Source organism: Ostrea edulis, chromosome 7 (genome assembly GCF_947568905.1).
Source record: "Ostrea edulis chromosome 7, xbOstEdul1.1, whole genome shotgun sequence".
NCBI lineage: Eukaryota > Metazoa > Mollusca > Bivalvia > Ostreida > Ostreidae > Ostrea > Ostrea edulis.
Genome location: NC_079170.1, coordinates 58,806,315 through 58,834,242, shown reverse-complemented (window position 1 = coordinate 58,834,242; position 27,928 = coordinate 58,806,315). Strand labels below are relative to the sequence as shown.

The window sequence follows — 27,928 nt, the reverse complement described above, 5'->3', positions numbered from 1 at the left end:
AGAATGACTGCTACGTCACATGTACTTCTGTATGTATATAGAATGACTTCTACGTCACATGTACTTCTGTATGTGTATAGAATGACTTCTACGTCACATGTACTTCTGTATGTGTATAGAATGACTGCTACGTCACATGTACTTCTGTATGTGTATAGAATGACTGCTACGTCACATGTACTTCTGTATGTATATAGAATGACTGCTACGTCACATGTACTTCTGTATGTATATAGAATGACTGCTACGTCACATGTACTTCTGTATGTGTATAGAATGACTGCTACGTCACATGTACTTCTGTATGTGTATAGAATGACTGCTACGTCACATGTGCTTCTGCTCCGATATTAACCAGTGAAGCTATTACCCTATCCTCAATGATTAATATCCTTCAGCATTCAAATCATGTTAAGTTTTAGGCAAAAAAGACTCCACAGGTCATCAATCATTCTCTTACATTTACCCATTCGAAAAATACCACAACCTTCCCCCACTATTCAAAGTAGTAACACAATACGCAACTTCTGAGATAGCAGCTCTTCTGTGATAGAGGTACATTCAGTGTTCTGTTGAATGCTTGGGTGGGTACAAGATGTATACATATACTATAGACTAGCTATGTAAATACGGATAAAAGTAACGAAAGTGTAAATTTTGTTTATACCAGCCATTGGTATACATTAAACTGACCATATCAAGAATAATATTTGATTGAATTAGGCCATCAAGTTAAATACAGGTGACTCTCGATGGCTCGAACTTTGATCTCTCGAAATTCTCAGTCTCTTGAAGTGAAATCATGGTCCCGATTTTTCTCTCTATATAACAAAGCAAATTTACTATCGATCTCTCGAACGTTTGATCTCTCGAAGTTCTCAAGAGATCGAAGTTCTCGATCTCTCGAAGTGAAGTTGGGTCCCGTAAAACACATTTCATTGTTTTTCACTCTCAATGTTTCGAAGTTGTGGTAGCCCCCCCCCCGTTACCCAAGCGTTTAATAACTTCCACTTGGACCTTACCTGGATTTTGTTGAACGCCAGAGGGGTAATTAGGTGTTTACATAGTTGAAACATTGCCCCTGCTTCTTTGTGGAGGTGACACACTTGAGTATATAATTGGCTAATTGGCCAGTTTACACCTTGCACTGGAGTTTGGTTCATGTTGTGATGATTAAAATTATATATATAATCCAACTATGAATAAAATCTATAATTTGTTTTGACGTGACAACAAGAGAGCAAGTTTTATACATAATTTAGAGATCTACAGACCATTAAATTTCTCGAGTTTTTTTCTTTTTGTAAAGTTACTCTAAAATATCGTTTTATATACTCATTCGTTAGAATTTTTGCTTTGGGTAAAACGACATAACATTGTGCTCTGTTTAGTTTGCGATAGTAAAGGTTCATTGGAACTTGGTTTTGTATGCCTATCTAAGCATGATTAAAGAACAAATAAATACATAAACTTTGAAATGTTTTTATTAATGCAAAATAAGGTTTTTTATTTTGATATCAAAGTACCTGACGAAAAGCATGTCAAAATCTTGTTGGTAAACATTTCCGGTTACTGTAAAATCTGAACCATACCGACAGACCTTCAATTTCCGAATTTCGATCTCTCGAACTCTCGATTTCTCTCAGTTTTATCAAGGTCCCTTGAACTTTGAGTTATTGAGAGTCGCCTGTATGAAATTATTTATTACTTCCTCTTCTGCACGAGTGATATTTTAATCAAAGAAAACAAGTGATTATCGATTTATGTTTGAGCTATTTTACTATTTAATGCCAATAAACTTACTAATTTTGTGTGTCCCTGCAGTTTGGATGGTTGCATGATGTCTGATAATTGGTCTTTAGGCAATATATGAAGGCAGTGATAAGCATTTGTACCCATCGCGTGTGGACGATAGTATGTTTTGCGTCTCATTGTGCATAAGAGTTCCTCAAAGGGAAAGAACTATTGGGCAACTCGGAAATTGCATATTTAAAATGTATTTTAATATAATTGGTAGCAGGCAAAGGGACTCTCCCTTCAAGTGTTTACATGTTACATAATCTTTACATTCATTGGGTTTAAATCACAATATATCTTTACATTCATACTGCTAGGGTTTAAATCACAATATATCTTTACATTCATACTGCTAGGGTTTAAATCACAATATATCTTTACATTCATACTGCTAGGGTTTAAATCACAATATAAGTCCCATTTGGATTAAACTCCACCGATCTGCAAAATTATGATCATCTGCAATCGTAATCTTATTATCACTGCAATACAACTGGCACCAATCACACCCAAAGGAAGAATCCCTCTGTCCACAGTCCACATGATAAATCACTAGGGCATCCGTGTCCCTCAGATTGCAAAACAAAAGAACTCACCCAACGTACTAAAATTAGAAATGTGCACCGGAACATGTGCCATCACATAAAGAAAATGGTATGAATAAGTTAAATATGTTACCCCAAAACCCAGATGATTAATTAAAACAATACTCCAATAGCTATAAATAAACCAGAAAATCATTACTAGTTTATATCAACCAGTGAGGCCAGGCAGTAAACACAAGGTAAGCTATATAGGCCCAATCGCGAAATGTACGCGCAGCTTGGCGCCTCAAACACACGGAAATATTGAAAACTATCCATTTTCTGCCACCAGGGCAAATTGAGTATCACTCAGTGCCTCCCCATGAGGTCATGAATATGATTCCACCACAGTATAAAAAATATTGGCCAATCTGGCCTCAAAGGATCCACCAAGGTTTAGCCACCTAGGCTATTTAAAGTAATAGAAATGACCTTTCCTAAATACAAAGAATGGCCGAAAGACTAATAAAAATTACCTTTCCTAAGTATACGAAGAACGGCTGATAGACTGTAATAAAAATTACCTTTCCAAAGTATGAAGAACGGCTGATAGACTAATAAAAATTACCTTTCCTAAATATGAAGAACGGTCGAAAGACTGTAAAAAATATCACCTTTCCTAAATACGAAGAACAGCCAGGTATAGGACAGGGTTCAATAAAGACTGTAAAAAAGACCCATTGGAGAAATGTGTCTTTCTACTTGAATGGCTGTCTAAAGATTGACTAATACATCATATGTACTTCTGCTCGGATATTACTGTACCAATGAGGCTATAGAAAATGAAATCATTGACAGACAGTGATGTTGGAAGTAGAATGAAGCCATACAGTTGTGTACAAATTGTTGTGTCCATGTTTTTATTCACAATTAGACTGTGTAGCGTGATTCTTTATTTAGACTTTTGTCATTTTTGTGTAGAACTTTTACAAGGACAACACGAACAAAGAGGAGATGTACATCCGATACATAAAGAAACTGTATGACCTTCACCTTGGGGCCCAGAACTACGTGGAGGCTGGACTGACATTGAAGTTGTATGCCCAGCTTCTACAGTGGCGGGACAGTGTCAGAAAGGCAGAGCTAGACTATCCCACCCAGGCCGAGTGGGAGAGAAAGGAGAGGGTTTACCTACAGATCATGGACTGCTTCGATAAGGGCAAGGTCAGCATTTCTCCAGATAAAAACACAGGGAAAAGGGAAAATGAAATGTGTTGGCTTCGGTACATTGCTAACTGGATTGAGATAAGATTGTCTGGTCATGTCTTCATATCTGGGATGGGGTCATATTGTACCGATAGATTTGTACTTTTTCAATTTCATAATATTGATGAAAAAGTCTGGTTTTCTTATTCAAGGTTTGGGAGTATGGTATTCCTTTGTGCAAAGAGTTGGCAGAAGTTTATGAAAAGAAATTTGATTACAGGAAACTGAGTAATGTTCTGGCAAGTAAATTCTGTTTTTCATCCTAATTTTTCTGTTTTTCATCCTAAGTTTTTGTGAACTCATTTAAAGAAATTGAAAGTTTGAATGGATTCCGAAATCCCTTCATTTTTTGAGAGTAATGATGTGTTTTATGTGAAAAATACAATCTAGTTATTGATATGCCTGTCCTTTACAGGAGAGACAGGCTAGGTTCTTCGGTAACATACTGGATGGGGTTAAAGTTCAGGAGGAGGGACAAGACAGACCTGTCTTCTATCCCCGCCAAGAACCAACCTACTTCAGGGTGGCCTACTATGGACAACTCTTCCCACCATTTGTCAGAGTGAGTCCAAGTTGTGTTTTGTCTCAGTGAATATTATGTACCGTCACAGTGTATTTATTTATCTAACTGGAACCCTCATTTGAAATTACATTTTCTTTGTTATGCCATATTTTGAACATTTTTAACCTGTGGACATCATATTGACTATATGTAAGTGGAAGATGCTCAGAGAAAGGCACCGAAAGTAATAGAAATCAAAAGTCAGGGTCCCAACAAGATTATTGATACTTCCCTGGATGAACATGTCAGTCTTCTACATGTTTATATCCAAGAATGAAAAATGGACAAAAGTTTTTGAATTTCTCATGGTAAATGAATGGAAGAAATTAGCGGATATAAAAAGACTAAATCATTTTCAGAACAAAACGTTCATATACAGAGGAAACGAGTGCTTGAAGTTACAGGACATAATAAACCAGCTGAAACAGGAATACCCCCTGGCTACCATCCTTCAGTTCAATAACCCCATCGACGAAGAGAAGAGGCTTGGGGAGGCTCAATGTAGGGCAACGTTTCATGATTCCTTAAATACCCAAAACTTACTTATGAATTGCTTAATAATAGTCTTTAGACAATCTTTCATGTAAACAGAAGATAAATGACAAAAGCTGCACATATCCTCATAATGTGTTGTTACAGACATACAGATTGGTAGTGTCAAACCTCGACCAGACGACAAACCAGAGTTTGTGTACAATATGAATGTGGCTCCTGAGATCAAGAACTTCTATTCTGTTAATGACGTCAGTACATTCCAATTTGATAGATCAATCCACAGAGGAGAAAAGGATCCCAATAATGAGTTCAAGGTTTGTAGACATCATGTTTTTAAGATCCCAAAAACGAGTTCCAAGGTTTGTAGTCTTTAGGATCCATGTTTTTAGGATCCCAATAATTAGTTCAAGGTTTGTAGACATCATGTTTTTAGGATCCCAAAAATGAGGTCAAGGTTTGTAGACATCATGTTTTTAGGATCCCAAAAATGAGGTCACGGTTTTGGTACATGGATAGTTCTAGGTCAATTAACAGTACAAATTAAGATATGCAAATGTACTTTCTCTCAGAAATTTTAAGTCTAGCATCCAGCTAAACAAAATGTCATGTAATGTGGATGATCTGTCAGTTACTTGTTTTATCCAGAGCCTGTGTACAGAGCGAATGGTGATGCATACTAATTATTGCTTTCCGGGGATCCTGCAATGGTATGAGGTCATCAGAACCGAACATGTGACTCTGAGTCCAGTGTGTACTGCTAATGAAGCAGTCAAATCTGCATGTAAAGAACTACAAAAGGAAATAGACAAAACTAAAAAAGACTCCTCTATAGATGCCATCAAATCTCTCTCTATGAAATTAAATGGAATGATCAGTGCTTCCGTGCAAGGTGGAATTCCAAAATACCAGGAGGTAAGATTTGAAGAATTTCATCATGATTCCGGATTAATAGCTACATTGTTTATCACAACCAATGAGAGGTACTGTACTCATGTTCTAAAAACTGAATGATGTAATGTTTCTGAAGGTCATTATATTAATAAGACAGAATCTGCATTTCAGAAATGATTAAACTGACCAACACTCCATTCTAACATTTCGTTGGACCCTTGCAAAATGATCATTTAGTTTTGCATATCGCTATTTGTGATGAAGCCTTATAGCTGTCTCCATGACAACAACAAAGTACTTTAATAATAAATCTTGTTAACACACTAGAAAAATAGTGTAATGTATGAACTTTTTACATGATTCACAGTGACATTGTGAATGTGTAGGCCATCTCAATGAGGATTACTTACTGTTCTGATTTTTATGATATAGACATACCCGTGAAACATCTTGATAAAAAATATACATGCTTGTGTAAAGCAGCTGAAAATTTTGACGATCGTGCTCTGTGAAACTTTATTATGTATGAAAAATATTTACATCTATTTTAGCACAAGAAATGAACAAATGAATAAAAAAATATTTGAAAAGTATTATTTATGCAAAATGAAGTTATGTGTTGTTTAAATCAAGTTACTTGAAAAATATGAAGGGAAATGTTTCAAAACAACTGTAGGATATTGTAAATGGTTACTATAAAGTCTGAACCATTAGGTCAGACCTTTAATTTCTAGATTTGACTCTACCTTTGATCTCTCGAATTTTCGATTTCATGAAAGTCCCTTAAACTTTTGAGTTATCAAGAGTCACCTGTATGTGTGTAACAGTCTAGTAAATTAAATTCAGATGCTTGGATCCGCACATGTAGTGAATATCTAAAATAAATTAAATTCAGATGCTTGGATCCGCACATGTAGTGAATATCTAAAATAAATTAAATTCAGATGCTTGGATCCGCACATGTAGTGAATATCTAAAATAAATTAAATTCAGATGCTTGGGTTCGCTCCTGTAGTGAATATCTAAAATATATATAATATGAATACCAGTGTTTTTCCGAATAGTGGTTTAAAATATTTGGATGTTAGATTTTATGTAATCCACCAAATACATGTAGAGAATACACATAGTCAGTTTTAATATTTCTCATATATTGCACCTGTTAGGCCTTTTGTGGCCTCTGATTCAGCATTCAGATAAGTTTTTGTCCCAGGCATAGACAATCTTGTAAAGCTTGTGCCAAAGCTCTACACTATGTAGGGATATGATCTGTGTCCGATTACACTTGATCATGTGATGTGTTGACATTATAGTGCCTCATCTTTAACTTCTTTTATACACTTGGATCTATAAAAATGATAATACATGTACATGTATATGAATTTATTTAAGGAATGAAAGTAATCTTTACTAATTTTATGATATTCAGTAAATTTGGACAGTTTTACTGCAAAGTGGTTTATAAAAGAACAGAAAATGTTATTTTCATCCCTTATAATTTGATTTAGAAAACTGAATTTGTTCTAATTTAATAATGAATTATGGAGAAAATATATTTTATTATGACATGGAGCAGCATTGTTGTAGCAACAAAATGGGAATAGAGAAGCCTGATTTATGCATTGTGACATCAATCCTAGGATGAACTAATGAAATAGCATTTTACAGGTGAAATTAAATTATTAGTTGTGTGTGTTAATTTTTGTTACATATATGACTTTTACAGGCCTTTTTTTCACCTGAGTATGAGAGACTTCATCCAGAGGAAAGGGACAGAATCAGAGAACTAAAGGAGCTATTGAATGAACAGGTGAAGTTACTGGATGCTGGGCTACACCTAATGAAGACCATGGATCGTGTACATGGGACAGGCTTGTCTGACATGCTGCGTTCACTCAGTGAAATCCTGAGGGACATTAAGGATAGTCTTGGCATGCAGTCCACACCTGTACGCAGATCATCCTCACATCTGTCTGTGGCCTCAGTAAGGGTAAGTGTCCACAATTCCTTCCAATGTCTGTGGCCTCGGTAAGGATAAAAATTTACAATTCCTCCTCTTGTGTGTGTCCTCGGTAAGGACAAATATTTACAATTCCTTCTGATGTCTATGTCCTCAGTAAGGACAAATATTTACAATTCCTTCTGATGTCTGTGTCCTCGGTAAGGATTCCTTCTGATGTCTATGTCCTCGGTAAGGATAAATATTTACAATTCCTTCCGATGTCTGTGTCCTCAGTAAGGACAAATATTTACAATTCCTTCCAATGTCCGTGTCCTCAGTAAGGATAAAGATTTACGATTACAATTCCTCCTTATGTGTGTGTCCTCAGTAAGGATAAATATTCACAATTCCTCCATTTGTGTATGTTCTCAGTAAGGATAAATATTCACATTTCCTACTCTTGTGTGTGTCCTCAGTAAGGATAAATGTTCACAATATCTCCTAATATGTCTGTGTCCTCAGTAAGGTAAATATTCACAATTCCTCCATTTGTGAATGTTCTCAGTAAGGATAAATATTCACAATTCCTCCATTTGTGTATGTTCACAGTAAGGATAAATATTTACAATTCCTTCCGATGTCTGTGTCCTCAGTAAGAATAGATATTTACAAGTCCTCCTGATGTCTGTGTCCTCGGTAAGGATAAATATTCACAATTCCTCCATTTGTGTATATTCTCAGTAAGGATATAAATGTTCACAATTCCTCCTCTTGTGTGTGTTCTCAGTAAGGATAAATATTCACATTTCCTACTCTTGTGTGTGTCCTCAGTAAGGTAAATATTCACAATTCCTCCATTTGTGTATGTTCTCAGTAAGGATAAATATTTACAGTTCCTCCTCTTGTCGGTGTCCTCAGTAAGGATAAATATTCACAATTTCTTCCAATGTCTTTGTCCTCAGTAAGGATAGATATTTACGAGTCCTCCTTATGTCTGTGTTCTCAGTAAGGATAAATATTCACAATTCCCATTTGTGTATGTTCTCAGACGATGTGTCATGTACCTTCATGACCTCCATATGACCTTGACCTCAAGGTCAAAATTAAAGGTTTTTACAGTGGATTCGTGTCAGGGCCATAACTTCTTTGTTCTTTGACATAGCCATACCATATTTGACACAGGAGTGTATCACCATGAGACGATGTATCATGTACCTTCATGACCTCCATATGACCTTGACCTCAAGGTCAAAATTAAAGGTTTTTACAATGGATTCATGTCAGGGCCATAACTTCTTTGTTCTTTGACATAGCCATACCATATTTGACACATGAGTGTATCACCATGAGACGATATATCATGTACCTTCATGACCTCCATATGACCTTGACCTCAAGGTCAAAATTAAAGGTTTTTACAATGGATTCATGTCAGGGCCATAACTTCTTTGTTCTTTGACATAGCCATACCATATTTGACACATGAGTGTATCACCATGAGACGATGTGTCATGTACCTTCATGACCTCCATCTGACTTTCTTAGTGAGCATTGCTCACAGTACCTCTTGTTACAATTCCTTCAGATGTCCGTGTCCTCAGTAAGGATAGATATTTACAATTCCTCCTCTTGTGTGTGTCCTCGGAAAGAGCAAGTGTTCACAATTTGTCCTAACAAAAGGATAATGATAGTTCTTCACCTGTCTGTATCCACAGTTATATTAATGTAAGAAGAGCAAAACAGTGACAAAACTTGATTTATGCATCATTTTAGTTTTTACATTTAACATACCTTCTAACAGATAAAAGCATTTGCACTTCTTACTTGGTAGAATTCAATAAGGAAGTACATGTACATTTAAACATTTCAGTGACAAACTTTGTTGATTTTGACTGCACTGAATTGAGATAAAGTGTTTGTGTTTTATAAAACTAGGAGGTTAATCGCCGGTCAGACTCTGGAGTGGACAGTATGTTAGTAGAAATGAGACCGGGAACTCCAGGCAGTGGATCCATCCAGTCATCAGGAAGGTAATTACAAACAAAAAGTTACTGGAGGGTGGTAAAGGTAATCACAAACAAAATAGTTACCAGAGGGTGGTGAAGGTAATCACAAACAAAATAAGTACTGGAGGGTGATGAAGGTAATCACAAACAAAATAGTTACTGGAGGGTGGTAAAGGTAATCACAAACAAAATAGTTTCCAGAGGGTGGTGAAGGTTGTCACCAAAAAATAGTTACTGGAGGGTGGTGAAGCTAATCACAAAGAAAATATTTACTGGAGGGTGGTGAAGGTAATCATCAACAAATTAGTTATCAGAGGGTGGTGAAGGTTGTCACCAAAAAATAGTTACCGGAGGGTGGTGAAGGTAATCACAAAATAGTTACCAGAGGGTGGTGGAGGTAATCACAAACAAAATAGTTACTGGAGGGTGGTGAAGGTAATCACAAACAAAATAGCTATTGGAGGGTGGTAATGGCTTGCTGATTATTATCAAAAAGTGAAGACTGATAATTATTAAACCCCAGACTAAGTTTAGTAATGTATGATTTGCTTGGTTTGATTACCATTGTATTTGACAGACCGTGTGTCTGATGATATTTAATTAACTGTTTCAGCAATCGCTCATCAGGTTTATCGGCTGATGCAGTATTAGGGGATCTGGTTGACTTGTCTGAATTGGAGCCCGTCTCAGCACCAGAGGTCAGTAGACATCTTCATGTGCTGTAGGCTAGTGTAGTATATGGTAAAGGATGCACACTGTAGAAGTTAGCATGTAGAAAAACTTTGTTTCACTACAACCTTTGTGGTTTTATTTTCATCCTAGAAAAACTGAGAACCAAATGTCCTTCATTTGTATATTACTAATTAGTATTCATATCAAGATGCCATAATTATAATCTAGATATTTTGAATTATCTTAATGTGGAGTAATTTTTTATTATCTATATTTGGCAGAGTGTGGTGAAAAGTAAAAAGAAGAGAAATTTGTAATGGCTAAACATCACTTCATTCATACTTTGAAATCTGTTTCAACTTTTCAAACTTTATTTTTCAAACAGCAATCTTGCAATGCCTTGAATAAATTCTTTTTTAAAATATGTTGTAAAACTAACTGAAATGTTTATAATAATACATGTGCTAGTAAATGTATTTTACTAAACATTTTTTTTTTCATTTTGAATAATGTAAATGAAATTTTTTATTGATATCTAATATGATCAACTAATGTCATCCACCCCTGCTATAGCTAATTTTGGAATTATGGATGTTGTTGATATTTTGGTTCTTTGGTTCTTTTGTTCTGTTTCAAATGTTCATTGATATAAAGATAATGAATAAATTATATGTTACATTTATATTGAGAAACTGTTGAGGGAGGATTTCCTGCCCAGTAATGCTTCAAGGGATTTCAAAATATCCTAGCAAGTGGGACAGTTCTGACTGATATTTAAGTTTTGCATTGATAGAAATTTGAAGGATAAAAGTTTGTTATACATGTATGGTAGAAGAACAACTTCATGAATGTAAACAAGTGTACATATGATACTACAGTGTATTTTTGTAATGAAATTAAAACAAACATGTAATTCGAACCCATCTTCATTTACATATCTATATTTAGATTACAATTTGTTTTACATATTCATAAATTTGGTAAATGTAACTATTTATGATATAACAATTTTAATATGTTCATCTAATAACATTGCATGCAATGTACACAACCCTGATATTATACACATCCAATGGCTTATAGTCCCCACTTTAACAATGGCTAGTCCCCACCTTAACATTGCAGTGTTTGCATGAATAGCATGCTTTGCTAGTGACTCTTTAGATGTCTGTCTGACTACTCTTTTCATGTCTGCATGTTTCATCAGAATTTTACACCCCTAAATCCACCTGCCAACCTGCAACCCAAGGGAGCAAACTCCAACAATGACAAGAAAAAGCGGCCATTTTCAATGATACTAAGCTCAGACAAGAAATCTCGAGATCGCTCCATGTCAGTATGGTACGACTCTTCACTTTCGGAGGTAAAAAATTCTTGACTGGTTTCAGTGCACCAGAATGAGGAGTGAGTTGATGTTGTGAGTTTTTGGCCAGTGACAAGCATGTTCTACTAGTGGACAGTAGTATCTGAGGAGTGAGTTGATGTTGTGAGTTTTTGGCCAGTGACAAGCATGTTCTACTAGTGACATAGTATTGGCTGCAGTTAGATCAAGTTTCTTAAATGTTTACCCTTAGATATAGTAATATATTCCATAATTTTCCCAAATATATATTGACAATGGAGATTTGTGTCTGTACAGTGTGCATTATACAGATTGCTCTGACATGATTGATATATTCTTCCCACATTATAGAGCAGGAGCATGGTTGTTATATAATGTAATATATGACTGTGTTGTATGGATATAAATATATTAAGTACTAGGATCTGCATAATATATTACAATGGCTTCATTTTCATACTTTTTCTAGAACTGTTATTGTTGACAGTTGTACGCATTTTCTTGGACTTAGAGCATGGATTTGAACTCTGTTTTAATCTTAATCATGGATAATTTTGGAGTTGATACTTTGTCAAGTGGAAAGTTGAATTTATTAGTGATTTCTGAATTATCAATGGAAGAATGATATAGGGGGATAGCAACATATTACAGCAGGACTGCACAAAAGGCATATTGCAAGTTCCTGGGTCAGTGGAGGTATAGCTAGACAGAGATTCAGCTTGGCTGTAGGTGGTTCAAAATTTGGAGGCTGACATAGTTTATTATGTGTGCAGTGTTGTAAAAAGTGTGGTGTCTTGTAGAATTGTAGTTTTCCTGCTTCATAATCGCATTGTACATGTACCCATGAAAATTAATGTAGTAATTCTTATTTATAAAAACAAAATACGGGTATTTGATAGACAAACAATTCACGATCAGTGTGAATATAAAGGCATTTGATAATGATGAAATATCATGCACCTAATGAACCGATAAATCATGCAGTGTATTTAATTTTTCTTTGACTGTCAACACACTAAGAGATTTTGGGGTTTTTTTCTGTAGAAGTCTTGGTCGGGATCTGATTCAGATATTTCACATCATTCTTCCCGAAGACACTCAGGTAACACATTATTTATCTTATTATTAAAAGTTAAAAAAGCAAAATCATTTTGGAACAAGCTTGTGTTGTTGAAACTTAGACTCCAGTATAGAGCGAGTAATAGAGAGATGATGGAAAAATGAAACCAACCTGCCAACATTGTTTATCTACATTCTTATGAACAAAATGTGGTTGTCACATACCACAAATGTAGTCAGGGTAATTATGACCCATCAATCACTGTTAACTAATAGTGTTTTGTTATTAATAGTTCAGATAAAAAAGTTATAATAGTTTAGATGAAAAAGTTATAATTGTTCAGATGAAAAAGTCATCTGTATTAAAGCTCTTATTTTTTCCTCTCATGAGACCAAGCATGACAGTTTTGACCAAAATTGAAGTTAGACAGCCACCCCCTCCCCCATATCTGTGATTTTGAGGCATAGATTATATATTTATATTGCAAATTGTATTTTCCTCTATGAACCAACCAATTTCAGCGTGCGGCACAATCCGTTCACATTGACTATGAACGGATTATGAACTAGCTTAAAGCACGCGACTGAGAGAGCGTATTTTGATTTGGAAAAAATAGAACCTCTGTTACAAAGATCTCACAAGTCACACCTTTGGATTAAGATTGTAAACTTATGTGGATTATCATCCCAATCTTGCGGTCTCCTACCTCCAAAATACAGTGCACCTTGCATTGTTGATAAAAGGCAGGGTGAGACGAAATGTGACGTCATGTCTGTGTTGACGTACGTCACAATAACTACTGCGACAGAGGCTAGGAGTTCGTTTTATGCAACAAAATAGAAGCAATGTAAACAAAGGGTGATATAGTAAATTAATATAAATATAAAAAATGAATATCACTTTTGAGCTGTTCATGGTCAATATGAACGGATTTGGATTTGAGGCAAATTATCTGTGAATCGCTAGTGCCATTCACAGAATTTGCCTCAAATCCAAATCCGTTCATGTTGACCATGAACAGCTCAAAAGTGATGTTCATTTCTTAAGTATCCCTCACCTTTTTTTTTTTATTATGCAGATCAGCCCAGTGAGCGGAGCACCTTTACCAGAGATATACCAGTCATCCCTCTGAGACATCCAGGTAATGCTCCTCTCTTCCACTGACTAATTTATAAAACTGATAGTTCTATACACATTTTGTATGATAAACTGCTGATGATGCTCCATCAGTATAGAAGATGTTTTTCTCTACAGAACCCATAGCTGAGAGACCAGAACCTCCTCCAAAACAGAAACAACCAAAACCAACTCAAGTAATATATCAGATCTAGCTCCAATCTCTGCCCTTCTTCCTCTAACTTTACTATCTCTGTTTCCTCGACTGACTTGGTGATAAAATGTCTATTTTGTGGTATTTTCAGGAACTGGTTAGTCGTGGATCCTATGTCAATGCGCCCTCTAACTCAGTGCCTCCTTTACCTCCCCGTAAACCTTCACTTGTTAAACAAAGCAACGGAGTTTCACGAGCATCAATATTTGCGAATGTAGAGTCCCCACCGGGTGAGAATGCCCCCCCTCCCATTCCTCAAAGAACTTCCATACGTAACCCAAGGCCTGCTCCACGTTCATCTGTTACAAAGCAAGATGAAAGCAGCAAGCTGTAGGGGGCACTTTATTTCATCACAAGGATTACAAGGATACCTAATCATGATACGCAAGGAATCCCTTCAGATGGGATTCTGTTTTGTCCGTGGGATCAAATTAGCTGGTGGCTGTACAACATGTAGTATGAGGATCAGAATCTGTGCTAAAAACTTGATTCCACTCCAACTGTTTGTGTGCTAATATGTTAAAATATCTGTTTTGATATTCTGTTTGTCAACATAATTAGAGGATATGAGGGTGCATAAAGTGGCTTCTGTGTTCTGAGACTGGTGTCTACCGTGGAGTGACTACAAGACTTTGGTATAGTACCACAGCTGTGTATGAAACACTGTTGTGGGCTGTTCCCTTGGCAGTTGACTGTGATATTCAGGACACAACATATTTGTCCAACATTTTAGTTTTATTTTTTTGTGAAACAGTTATTTCAGGTTTGAATATTTTATTATACAAGACGTCATACATCAGATGATTGATATTTAGTTGTTAAAATTTTAATATTTTTTCAAGAATTTTATTTTTATGTAAAATACCAGGATAAAAAGATTTTGATTCATTTGTATATTTGTGGAAATCATTGAATATACTGTAATAAAATGTTTGATTATCATAACTGAAATCTCATCACTAAGGAGTTACATGTAGTCTGTTTTGTTAGAGATTATTTACTCTGTCATTTGGATTCTCACTAGAACAAAGAATTTTGGATTGCATTGATTGCTTCATTGTATGTGGATTTAGAGAATGTGTCAATATTGACTGTGTTATATGTATAATGTAAATAAATATATATTACTAGATGATTGTAATAGTGTTTTCTTTTAAGTGGAAAGTAAAGCAATTTGAGGTATACATATATTTTATCATATACATGTACATAGTGAATTTTGTCAATATTTGACTGCATTATCCACGTGGTGAATGTATTAATTAGAACCCTTGTTCAAAAATATAAATAACGGTGATGTCTTGCAATGTTTCACAAATTTCAGAGTTCTCATTCTCTGGCTATTGAAACTGGGCGTTACACACAAACACGTATAAATGAGAAAAAATGTACTGTCTGTAAGTCTGAGCTAAATTCTAATATTCAGCCACAGTATAAATCAAGATGTGTTCTTAAAAATTGAATGCCTTCGAAAAGTGCATATACTGATGAAAGGCATTGTAACATTAACACAATATGACTAGTTTGGATCCTGTAATGTCTATATCTTAAATAGTTCATTCAGATTAAATGTTTTCCCACACTTAGGAATGTGCTCTATCAGCGAAAGCTATATATTTAGTATTAAGTCAGTAATTGATGTTGACAGCCTCAGCCACGCGGTTTGTGAAATTGCTTAGTTATGAGTTTAGAATTAAAGAGTTGAATTGGACAGACGTGTTCCTCTTATGAGTGTCTAGAGCACGACAATTACGGACAGTACAGATCCCTCTCATGGAATAAAAATCCTGTGGTATATAGGAAATTCACTATTTTGGTACATCTTTTTCTACTTTTTAGCTCACCTGAACCGAAGGTTCAAGTGAGCTTTTCTGATCACATTTTGTCCGTCTGTCTGTAAACTTTTCACATTTTCGACTTCTTCTCCAGAACCACTGGGCCAATTTCAACCAAACTTGCCCAAAAGCATCCTTGGGTGAAGGGCTTTCAAGTTTGTTCAAATGAAGGGCCATATCCCTTTCAAAGGGGAGATAATCACAAAAATGCAAAAATAGGGTGGGGTCATTTAAAAATCTTCTTCTCAATAAAAGAATAAAAGCCAGAAGAGCTCAAATTTACATGAAAGCTTCCTGACATATTGCAGATTCCAGTTTGTTCAAATCATGGGCCCCGGGGGTTGGATGGGGCCAGAAGGGGGGATCAAAGTTTTACATACAAATATATAGGAAAAATCTTCTCAAGAACCACTGAGCCAGAAAAGCTGAGATTTACATGAAAGCTTCCTGACATAATGCAGATTCAAGTTTGTTCAAATCATGGGCCCCGGGGGTTGGATGGGGCCACAATAGGGGATCAAAGTTTTACATACCAATATATAGGAAAAATCTTCTCAAGAATCACTGAGCCAGAAAAGCTGATTTTTACATGAAAACTTTCTGACATAGTGCAGAATCAAGTTTGTTCAAATCATGGCTCCCGGGGGTGGTATGGGGCCACAAGGGGAGATCAAAGTTTTACATACAAATATATAGGAAAAATCTTCTCAAGAACCACTGAGCCAGAAAAGCTGAGATTTACATGAAAGCTTCCTGACATAGTGCAGATTCAAGTTTGTTCAAATCATGGCCCCCGGGGGTAGGATGGGGCCAGAAGGGGGGATCAAAGTTTTACATACAAATATATAGGAAAAATCTTTTAAAATCTTCTTCTCAAGAACCACTAAGCCAGAAAAGCTGAGATTTACATGAAAGCTTTCTGACATAATACAGATTCAAGTTTGTTCAAATCATGGGCCCCCGGGGTTGGATGGGGCCACAATAGGGGATCAAAGTTTTACATACCAATATATAGGAAAAATCTTCTCAAGAATCACTGAGCCAGAAAAGCTGATTTTTACATGAAAACTTTCTGACATAGTGCAGAATCAAGTTTGTTCAAATCATGGCTCCCGGGGGTGGGATGGGGCCACAAGGGGAGATCAAAGTTTTACATACAAATATATAGGAAAAATCTTCTCAAGAACCACTGAGCCAGAAAAGCTGAGATTTACATGAAAGCTTCCTGACATAGTGCAGATTCAAGTTTGTTCAAATCATGGGCCCCGGGGGTTGGATGGGGCCACAATAGGGGATCAAAGTTTTACATTCAAATATATAGGAAAAATCTTCTCAAGAACCACTAAGCCAGAAAAGCTAAAATTTACATGAAAGCTTCCTGACATAGTGCAGATTCAAGTTTGTTCAAATCATGGCCCCCGGGGGTAGGATGGGGCCAGAAGGGGGGATCAAAGTTTTACATACAAATATATAGGAAAAATCTTTTAAAATCTTCTTCTCAAGAACCACTAAGCCAGAAAAGCTGAGATTTACATGAAAGCTTTCTGACATAATACAGATTCAAGTTTGTTCAAATCATGGGCCCCCGGGGGTTGGATGGGGCCACAATAGGGGATCAAAGTTTTACATACAAATATATAGGAAAAATCTCGAGAACCACTGAGCCAGAAAAGCTGATTTTTACATGAAAACTTTCTGACATAGTGCAGATTCAAGTTTGTTCAAATCATGGCCCCCGGGGGTAGGATGGGGCCACAGGGGGGAGGATCAAAGTTTAACATACAAATATATAGAGAAAAACTTTAAAAATCTTCTTCTCAAGAACCACTAAGCCAGAAAAGCTGAGATTTACATGAAAGCTTCCTGACAAAGTGCAGATGCAAATTTGTTCAAATCATGGGTCCCGGGGTTGGATGGGGCAACAATAGGGGATCAAAGTTTTACATATACAAATATATAGGAAAAATCTTCTTCTCAAGAACCACTGAGCCAGAAAAGCTGATTTTTACATGAAAACTTTCTGACATAGTGCAGATTCAAGTTTGTTCAAAACATGGCCCTCGGGCGTAGTATGGGGCCACAAGGGGGATCAACGTTTTACATACAAATATATAGTTGAAATCTTCTTCTCAATAACCACTGAGTCAGAAAAGCTGATATTTACAAGAAAACTTTCTGATATAGTGCAGATTCAAGTTTGTTCAAATCATGGCCCCCGGGGGATAGGATGGGGCCACAAGTGGGGGGGGGGGCAAAGTTTTACATATAAATAGGGAAAATCTTTAAAAATCTTCTTCTCAAGAACCACTGGGCCAAAGAAGTTGACATTTACATGAAAGCTTTCTGACGTAGTGTAGATTCAAGTTTGCAAAAATCGTAGCCTCCAGGGGTAGTTGAGGCCATAATGGGGACTAAGGTTTTACATGCAAATATATATGGAAAGTCTTCAGATGTGGGCCAAGGTGAGTGATGTGGCCCATGGGCTTCTTGTTCTAAATATGCATTTAGTTTCTATACTGTATTAGCAAATCTTTCAAATGATAAAGACAATAATCACTATGATAATTTTGGCTCCATCCTGGAACCATTATAATTTATTTAAACCCTTACTCCCTAGGTTTATGAAATTTCTAAATATCTATTCAATTTCAATTTAGTATCAATAGTGTATTAATGTAGACACAACACAGTTGATTTTTTCGTTAGGTTCTATATTTGTGATCTTGAAGATGAATTTAATATATACTACAAAACATATAACAACATAAATAAATAATCACATTGTTATGATAAAATCTAGATATCTTACATTTATCATAGGTAATAAAATAATTGCATTACACTGAATTAATCTGTACTATGTGTAATACGTTCCGGGTATTATATAGATCATTTTACTTGACGTTCCCTACGCTTATTATTGGTTGTTAAATAACTTAACTTTCTCTAGAATCAGTTAGAAATAAATCAGCCAGTATATAGAAAGCAATGATTCCGAAAAATATATGGGTTTTCAAGATTCTGCTTCTGTGCTCTGATTATCTATTAAGTCTGAAACTATGTTTCCGAGCCTCTAATGCTCCCAGGCCTCTTACTTGTGTTTCAAACACTTTATTCTTTATCTCTGAATTATGTTAGGTTTGGAACCCAATGTATCCCAACTGATAATGGAGCACACTAAATTCCTTACCCTTTCGCCTTCATCTGTTCATTCTTCTTCGGCTACCGACAGACAACTGTGAGCAGCTGCTGCAATCGCTCTTTATATAGCAGTCAGCGTCTCTCTGGATCACATAAACGTTTATAATCAAGTAAGCACAAAAGCATCTGATTGATACTGAAGTTGCATACTTGCATCTCAATCACGGTCATTTCTACTACATATTGTAATAGAAATAACTTTACTCAAGCAAAATAGATTGAATATTATAAATCTCAATTATGAGTATATATACAATGCTAATATACAATATCATAAGCAATAATTACAATAGTTACCGAATTGTGGATTCAGGCAAAAGAAAGAATTGGAACCATGTCCATGGTGTATTTACAACACATCCGACCTGTATATAGTAATACACACATTCACACTTTATGTAAACATATATAATAATGTCTTACATCAAGGCTGATATTATCATATCTACCGATACATAGCATTCTTTCTATATCAGTGTAATTTACTTTAAAAACTATTGATACATTTATATTTGATCATTATTCTCTTTCTCTTACATACATGTATATAATTATAACTCATCATTTTCGTACTTCCATTCATACTCTAGAATTGTTAATGGAAATTATTAAAGAAAGAACTTACTTTCAAGGTCTTCAATAGCTTGTCCAGTTTCCTTCAATTCTTAAATAATGGCAAAATATATAGCACTGGCATTATCTCTCTGACTGCTAACTTCAAAATGATTTAAATTTACAGAATAAAACTCTCAAGAACTTTGACCTTCAAGACCTTCCAATAAAATTCCAGGAATACTTGCAGTGACCAATCAAAGACTACTGACCTCTAAACTTGTCCTCTGCCTACACTTGTCTTGAATGAATAAAACATTAAAGACAACTCTTAATCTAAAGAAAGATAACTCTGGTTATACTTCAGTAATAGAAACGTGCAGTGCTGGTTAGTAATATGTATATGTATTTTATTTATGTATTTAGTTTGTATTATTTATTCACAAGTATTTAATTGGTATATCAAAACTTAATTTTAGATTATTTTAAGTTTAAAAACACTTCAAAATAACACATTATCACAATAGCATTGTTATAGCGAATTACAAAAGACCGGTTGAGTTTTCAATTGTCTGCTGGATTGATCAATTTGGTCACCCAAGTATCACATTTGGTCTGAATATTTAGGTCACAAAGTTACTCAGGTGTGACAATTAATTGACAATTTTTTCTCAGTGTGAGTGACAACCGCGTAAATAAAATGATTTAACACTCCAGTTATAATAGATAACTTTTGTCTACAATCATATCTCAAAAGACCAATCAACTTAAAAGGGAAAAAATATATCATTAAATTCAGAACGTCTTCACATTCTTTGAATATTGAAAAAGGCAGACACAATAATGTTTATAATGATATAGAAGATGAGTTTCATTTTATCCTGAAATGTCCATTTTACAAAGATTTGAGAAAGAAATATATCAAGAGTTTTTATTACACAAAACCAAGTGTCTTTAAATTAATTAAGCTCCTTAGTGTAGACAATACCAAAGAACTCAATAACTTGGGAAAATTCTTAGTTCAAGCTGTGAAAATACGAAGTTTAGCTTTGTAAATCAATAATATGATTATAGTATTTTTCTAATAACATGTGCATCTCATAATGCGATTACATATTTATTACTTTTTATTAGCTCACCTGAGCTAAAACCTGAAGTGAGCTTCTCTGATCACCCGTATTCCGGCGTCTGTCCGTCCGTCTGTAAACTTTTTACATTTTTAACTTCTCAAAAACCACTGGGCCAATTTCAACCAAAGTTGGCACAAAGCATCCTTAGGTAAAGGGAATTCTAAATTGTTAAAATAAAGGGCCAGGCCACCTTCCAAGGGGAGATAATCAAGAAAAGGTAAAAATAGGGTAGGGTCATTAAAAAATCTTATTCCCAAGAACCACTGGGCTAGAAAAGATGAAATTTATAGATAAGCTTTATTAGGTAGTGCAAATTCTAAATTGTTAAAATCATGGTCCCCGGGGGTCGGATGGGGCCACAATAGGGGATCAAAGTTTTACATACAAATATATAGGAAAAATCTTTAAAAATCTTCTCAAGAACCACTAAGCCAGAAAAGCTGAGATTTATATGAGAGCTTCCTGATATAGTGCAGATTCTAAATTGTTAAAATCCTGGCCCCCGGGGGTCGGATGGGGCCACAATAGGGGATCAAAGTTTTATATACAAATATATAGGAAAAATCTTCTTCTCAAGAACCACTGTGCCAGAAAAGCTGAGATTTATATGAAAGCTTCCTGATATAGTACAGATTCTAAATTGTTAAAATTCTGGCCCCCGGGGGTCGGATTGGGCCACAATAGGGGATCAAAGTTTTACATACAAATATATAGGAAAAATCTTTAAAAATCTTCTTCTCAAGAACCACTAAGCCAGAAAAGCTGATATTTACATGAAAGCTTTCTGACATAGTGCAGATTCAAGTTTGTTCAAATCATGGCCCCTGAGGGTTGGATGGGGCTACAAGGGAGGGGATCAAAGTTTTACATACAAATATATAGGGACATTCTTTAAGAATCTTCTTCTCAAGAACCACTGAGCCAGAAAAGCTAATATTCACATGAACAGCTTCCTAACATAGAGCAAAGTTAAGTTTGTTCAAATCATGGCCCCCTGTTGTAGGATGGGACCACAATAGGGGATCAAAGTTTTACATACAAATATATAGGAATTTTTTTTTTTTTAAAAATCTTCTTCTCAAGAACCACTGAGCCAGAAAAGCTGATATTTACATGAAAGCTTTCTGATATAGTGCAGATTCAAGTTTGTTCAAATCATGGCCCCTGGGGGTAGGATGGGGCCACAAGGGGGGATCAACGTTTTACATACAAATATATAGGAAAAATCTTCAAATATATTCTTCTCGTGAATCATTGGGCCAAAGAAGTTCACATTTACATGAAAGCTTTCTGACATAGTGTAGATTCAAGCTTGCAAAAACTATGGCCTCCAGGGGTAGGTTAGGGCCATAATAAGGACTATGGTTTTACATGCAAATATATATAGAAAGTCTTCTTATATGGACCAAGGTGACTCAGGTGAGCGATGTGGCCCATGGGCCTCTTGTTTGTAATTTCTTCTCCTCCTATCTTCTCCTGTCCACTCACCTGTTTTTTATCTTATACAATTTGATATATTGTGTATACAAATGTACATGTACTAGATGTATTCCGATGAGTTGTATAACTCAAGGACAATAAAGAATTGAAAACTCCAGTTTTACTGATTATTTCAGGTACTACGCAGAGGTAGATGTGCACTAGCCAACCATAAAAACTATAAATAGACTAGCTAAACAACAGAAGACTGAACCTGAATGTTTTAGCAAGAATATAACAAGAATTCCATTGGTCAGAAACAGTAACAATAGAAGAGTATTCTGGAAGTTTTCTTTGTGTGATATGAATTGACTGACCTCAAAAATAGATTTGTAAGATGTCTACTGAAAATTTCTTAAGAGAGATTGATGAAAGTTTATTAAATCTCAACAATCAAAGAAAATCTGAGACAGAGAGAGATCGAGAGAGAGAGAGAGACAGAGATGATAAAATGTGTATAGTGAGGACAATTTTCAACCATTTAACAGAAGTTGTGAGGACAGAAAGTACATTATGAGGACAAATTCTGTCCTCACAATTACGTTCCCATAAACGTGATCCACAGCATGTGAAAGATGTAGATACAAAATATTAGATTATAGTTATTAGGACAAGTGGTGTGGGGACATGTTCTCACTAATATTCTCTTCTCATATTTTTTTTTCACAATTCGAAAGATAGTATTAGATAAACTTCTATAGCTATACATAAAACAGTACATTTTAGCCTTTACAATAACATATCCGTGTATTCTCTTCTAGACATTGTGAGGACGTCCTCACTAAACAGGTTTCACCGTCGATCAACGGTCTTTTTCTTTACTTAAACATGTTAATTAAGGTAATTAAAAGTATCTTTGAGAGAGAAATATAATTAAATTTTCTTAAATGTCTCCATGCAGATTTTTTTGAAAGTTTCTTTCCGTATCAAAAGCTGCACGAAGTTTGTAAAAATATGACAAGCGGTAAATGCAATCTCTACACGAGTTGTCATTCCTTGCTCTCACTTACACAAGTGAGTGGATATTGCGGTAAAAACCCGAAAGTCCCGGATAACGATTTTTGCATCTCTCTTAATAGTAGATAGAATGGCATTACACTTTTTGTGATAACTGTTTGTGACCTATTAAACAAGAATCATATAACTTTTTCTTGGAATTCCTTAAAGAAGGTACCGAATCAGAGTTTTCAGATACCAAAAAAGCGGTAAATTTATGGAGCGCCATATTAACATAAACTCAAATAATTGAAGATATCTTCAATTATTTGAAGATAGCAATTCAATTATTGCTCTCTTTAATTGAATTAATGTGCGCATTAAATCAATTATTGCTCTCATCAAATGAATTAATGCGCGCATCAATTCAATTATTGCTCTCATCAATTGAATTAATGCGCGCATCAATTGAATTAATGAGAGCAATAATTGATTTAATGCGCGCATTTATTCAATTATTGCTCTCTTCAATTCAATTGATGCGCGCATTAATTCAATTAATGGGAGCAATAAAAGATTTGATGCGCGCATTAATTCAATTATTGCTCTCTTCAACTCATTTGATGAGAGCATCAATTTAGTAGAAATATTGCTCGCAATAATTAATCTAGAGCTCGGTATAAATAATTTGATGATCTCTTTAATTCAATTGAAGATATCTTTAAATCATTTACAATGCTTCTGTATAAGGAATTAATGCGCGCATCAATTCTTTTAAAGAGAGCAACAATTCAATTAAAGAGATCATTAATTCAATTGTGGATATGTTGAATTGAAGATATCTTTAATTATGTAGTTGCTCTCTCTAAAAGAATTATTGCTCTCTTCAAATGAATTAAATATATCATTATATCAATTGAAGAGAGCAATAATTGAATTAATGCGCGCATTAAATCAATTATTGCTCTCATCAAATGAATTAATGCGCGCATCAATTCTGAATTATTGCGCGAATTAATTGAATTGATGATAGCATTAATTCTTCAGCTGAATAGATGCGCGCTTTGAACAATTGAATTAATTATCTCTTCAAATGAATTAATGATATCATCAATTGATTTAATGCGCGCATTATATCAATTATTGCTCTCTTGAATTGAATTGTAGCGCGCATCAATTCAATTGTTGATATCATTATTTCATTTGAAGAGATCATGAATTCAATTAAAGCGCGCATCAATTCAGCTGAAGAATTAATGCTATCATCATTTCAATTAATGCGCGCAATAATTCAGAATTGAAGATATCATTATTTATTTGAAGAGATCTTTAATTCAATTGTTGCGCGCATCAAATGAATTAATGATATCTTCAAATAATTGAAGATATCTTCAATTATTTGAGTTTATGTTAATTTGGCGCTCCATATAAATCTAGAGTACGTTTTATAAATGCCGAAACCTGAACATGGTCGCTGATCATGCAATCTACCGAAAGTTCGCGTTTTAGCATTGAACATATAGGCAACATTGAATCAGATTGAGTTCTAGATATCTAAGATAACTTAAATAAATCGCACTTGCATATATGGTGCATTTATAGGCGCATTTTATTGTGTCACCCTACATCGGGATATTATTTGTAATATGTGTAGTACAATTTTGCAATATTTTAATTCACTTTAATATACACTATAAATAGTGTGGTTCTTTTTAAACTTCGGTTGTTGAAGCATACATTAGTTATTGAATTAATTGATGCAGTGTAGGATACTAATGCATACCGAATGTAATTTAATCCTATTATCGTCAGGAGACAAATTTTAACATTATCATTTTATCATCAAGACGATTAAAGAATGTATTATCATAATTCCTTTTTTTTTTTTTCATAATCAAATTGACAAAACATTGTAAAAGCACACTTTTTGGTTTACATTATTTACTTTAGGGAGTAGAGTTTCTTTACTTCCGGAGTTTAGATTGTTGTTCCCAATTACGGTCCTACTAAACAGAGTACGCTATGTAGAGTACTTTAGAGTACGCTGGTAAAATTTCATGATTTAATGCAATTTAACTGCTGTTCCTATGTGTTCTTACTTTAGTTTAACCTAATAAATATATATCTAGAATATATTGTGTTTGTTTTCATTATGTTAGGAATTATTTTGAATTACAATTTACCGTTTGATCCCGATCAAATTTAACTACATATTTACATAAAGTACCAGCGCATTACATTTAATTTTTCAAGATTATACCTTTATCTGATTTTTAAAGTATTAAGTCTTCTTTTTTTTTTGTCAACTGAACAGTGAATTCCATGAAAATAAATCATTCAGTGGTATATAATTTAGATTTACATAAAAATGATATGATTATATCTATAAAGATGAGTTTTTTGATGATTGTCGCTGTTTTAAATCAACACTGAATGTGGTTTTTTTTAAAGGCCAGCAATTATCCAATTGATTGAAGGGGGCAAGAAAATAAAAGATCATGAATTCCGAATAACTATCAATCATACGTAAAATTAATTACTAATGTAATATGTCACATCGCTCAATTCTTTCTCCAAGCAAAATAGTAATAATCGGGATCGTGATGCCATAAATCTTCAATGAATTGTAGCGTAACGCCCTCTGGTGAGAGATTGGAATTGAATGTTGTTTTCGGGTCAAAATATCGCTAAAAAAACAAATACTTTTGATATATTTTGCAATACTATTTTATGATCATGTTTATTTAAGTGGTATACATACGTGTACAAATAAACAATTAAATTGCATAAAATTATGAAATTTTACTCAGTTTAGTAGTAGATTTTTACCCTTTAATCACATCCTTGGACGAATTTGGCGCCACTTTTTTGGCACGCTGTTTTTGGCTATATTTAGCTCTAAAACTTCATAGTTATTTCGGATTTCAAACATTTCGGTGAGCATCATTGAAGAGACATTATTTGTCGAAATGCGCATCTGGTGCATCAAAATTGGTACCGTATAAGTTTTACATCCTCAACTATCGCTTTACATGTACACGTATGCCGTTTAGGTACGAATTTACCAAACTGGGGACATGCTTGTTCCGATTAAAACAATATCACGATCACAAAATACAGCAATTTTTATTATTCTGTGTTGTGGAATTAATCATAGAAACATAAAACGTAGTCTTAATTAATATTTTTGCATGAATTGGATTATTCAATTCAATTCAATTCTTTATTGACACTAAAGCACATTATATAAGAATGTGTTGTTAGCCATACATAGATACACATATATATTGATACATTACAAAATATCAAACTGTTGAAAACTTATTTCTAACATTAAAACAGTCATTATTTAAAACCCAGTATTTACAAAGGTGGGCGGTAAATCTAGTATTCCCGACTCCCGATGGTCCCGGATTGCGATGTTTTAAAGATAATATTAAAACCGGCCAACAGAATAGCTTCATACTTCTCGGGAACAATCTTTATGTCCAAATTGATTCACACAATTAAAAAAAACCCAATAATTATAAGTATAAATTCTTAAACTTGAAATGTTACCTACTCAAAAGCGGTAAATCTAGTACTGTGTTATAAATACAAAAACCGAAAACAGACACTTTTCATTCAATGCATGATTACTAGAAGTATTTCTTCTTTTTCACAGTTTTAATGTTTCCAAAATATACATGTAGGCCTATATATAGTGTACTGCCGGCTCCCGATGATCCTGGATTGCGATCGATGGTTTATAGATAATATCAAAACCGACCAACAGAATAATTTCATTCTTCTCGGGAACAATCTTTATGTCCAAATTGATCCACACAATAAAAAAAATCCCAACCCAATGATATATAGATAAATTTTTAAACTTGAAATGTCGCCTCCTCAAAAGTGTTCATTTATAACCAATTTTCCACTTCGAATAAAAGTGAAAACCTTTACATAGCAAATTAGTTTAATTACCATCTGATGCGAGGCAAGCCGCATTGCCTATAAATTTTGAACAACAAATTCTAGGTGTAATAAATTTCCCGGGGGTGTTGTGTTAATGGGGGCAAATCAATAAAAAAAAAAAAAAAAGACATTTCGAAATTCCAAGGGGGTGTTCTATTATTTAAGAGAAAATCTATTAATTAAGAATATAATATATTTGTATCTAAAATCAAATATTTTTATTATATTTTCTAAACTCGGGTTTGAATTTTCTTTCTTCCCCAGCAAAACAATATCTAATAAAAAATTTGAAGGACCAATTTTAAATGTACAAAAAGAAATTAATGTATCTTGATTTTCTAATGATTAAAATTTACACATATTAAAGCTCAGAACTTGTTATATAACTGTTAATTAAATAATCAAAACATTGTTAAAAATCATATATCAACAAAATCATAATATACATATATTAAATAGAATTATATTATATATAGAATGTAACCGGTCTTGGGTTTAAAGATAATCCACAAGATGGTTAAGGTCGTAGATTCGTTTACTTTTTGGAAACAATGAAAACAAACCCTATAACAACAATAAAAACATATAAGGACAAATACAATACAAAGACAAAAGACACTATCGAACATATGATATATGCAACGATACAAATATATATATATATTGGTCATCATTTTATCGTCAAAGGACATAACTCTCTGAACCATCAATTATAAGTAATTGATATTAAAAAATGAATATAATGTACTGCAGTGAATTGCATATATACATGTACATACCAGTTTATGGAACTGAGCTACAGCTTCCGAAATCAAGGTGAACTGCTTAAAACTCTTATGATGACCTATTGAATAATTTACTAAAATACTAAATTCTGTACACATATATCACTCTGCGCATTTATATTACTTAAAACTCATTATTTACTTAAAGAACAGAAATTATGTTTTC

At 34.4% G+C, this 27,928-nt stretch overlaps 1 protein-coding gene across 4 annotated transcripts in view; it reads left to right on the top strand.

Moving 5' to 3' along the window:
* Positions 1–15,019, top strand: part of LOC125654289 (dedicator of cytokinesis protein 3-like) — a 95,725-nt gene extending 80,706 nt beyond the window's left edge. For 2 of the 4 annotated variants that reach the window (XM_056144833.1, XM_056144831.1), the window contains 14 exons: positions 3,303–3,545; positions 3,740–3,826; positions 4,003–4,149; positions 4,509–4,650; positions 4,789–4,958; positions 5,290–5,556; positions 7,262–7,525; positions 9,413–9,507; positions 10,097–10,181; positions 11,363–11,518; positions 12,542–12,599; positions 13,636–13,698; positions 13,812–13,870; positions 13,979–15,019. In XM_056144833.1, coding sequence (XP_056000808.1) covers positions 3,303–3,545; positions 3,740–3,826; positions 4,003–4,149; positions 4,509–4,650; positions 4,789–4,958; positions 5,290–5,556; positions 7,262–7,525; positions 9,413–9,507; positions 10,097–10,181; positions 11,363–11,518; positions 12,542–12,599; positions 13,636–13,698; positions 13,812–13,870; positions 13,979–14,221 — 2,079 coding nt within the window. In that variant the 3' untranslated portion in view covers positions 14,222–15,019. Of the gene's footprint in view, positions 1–3,302; positions 3,546–3,739; positions 3,827–4,002; positions 4,150–4,508; positions 4,651–4,788; positions 4,959–5,289; positions 5,557–7,261; positions 7,526–9,412; positions 9,508–10,096; positions 10,182–10,436; positions 10,677–11,362; positions 11,519–12,541; positions 12,600–13,635; positions 13,699–13,811; positions 13,871–13,978 lie in introns of those variants that run through there. The other 2 variants (XM_056144832.1, XM_056144835.1) reach the window with 2 other exon arrangements.
* Positions 15,020–27,928: the final 12,909 nt, after the last annotated feature.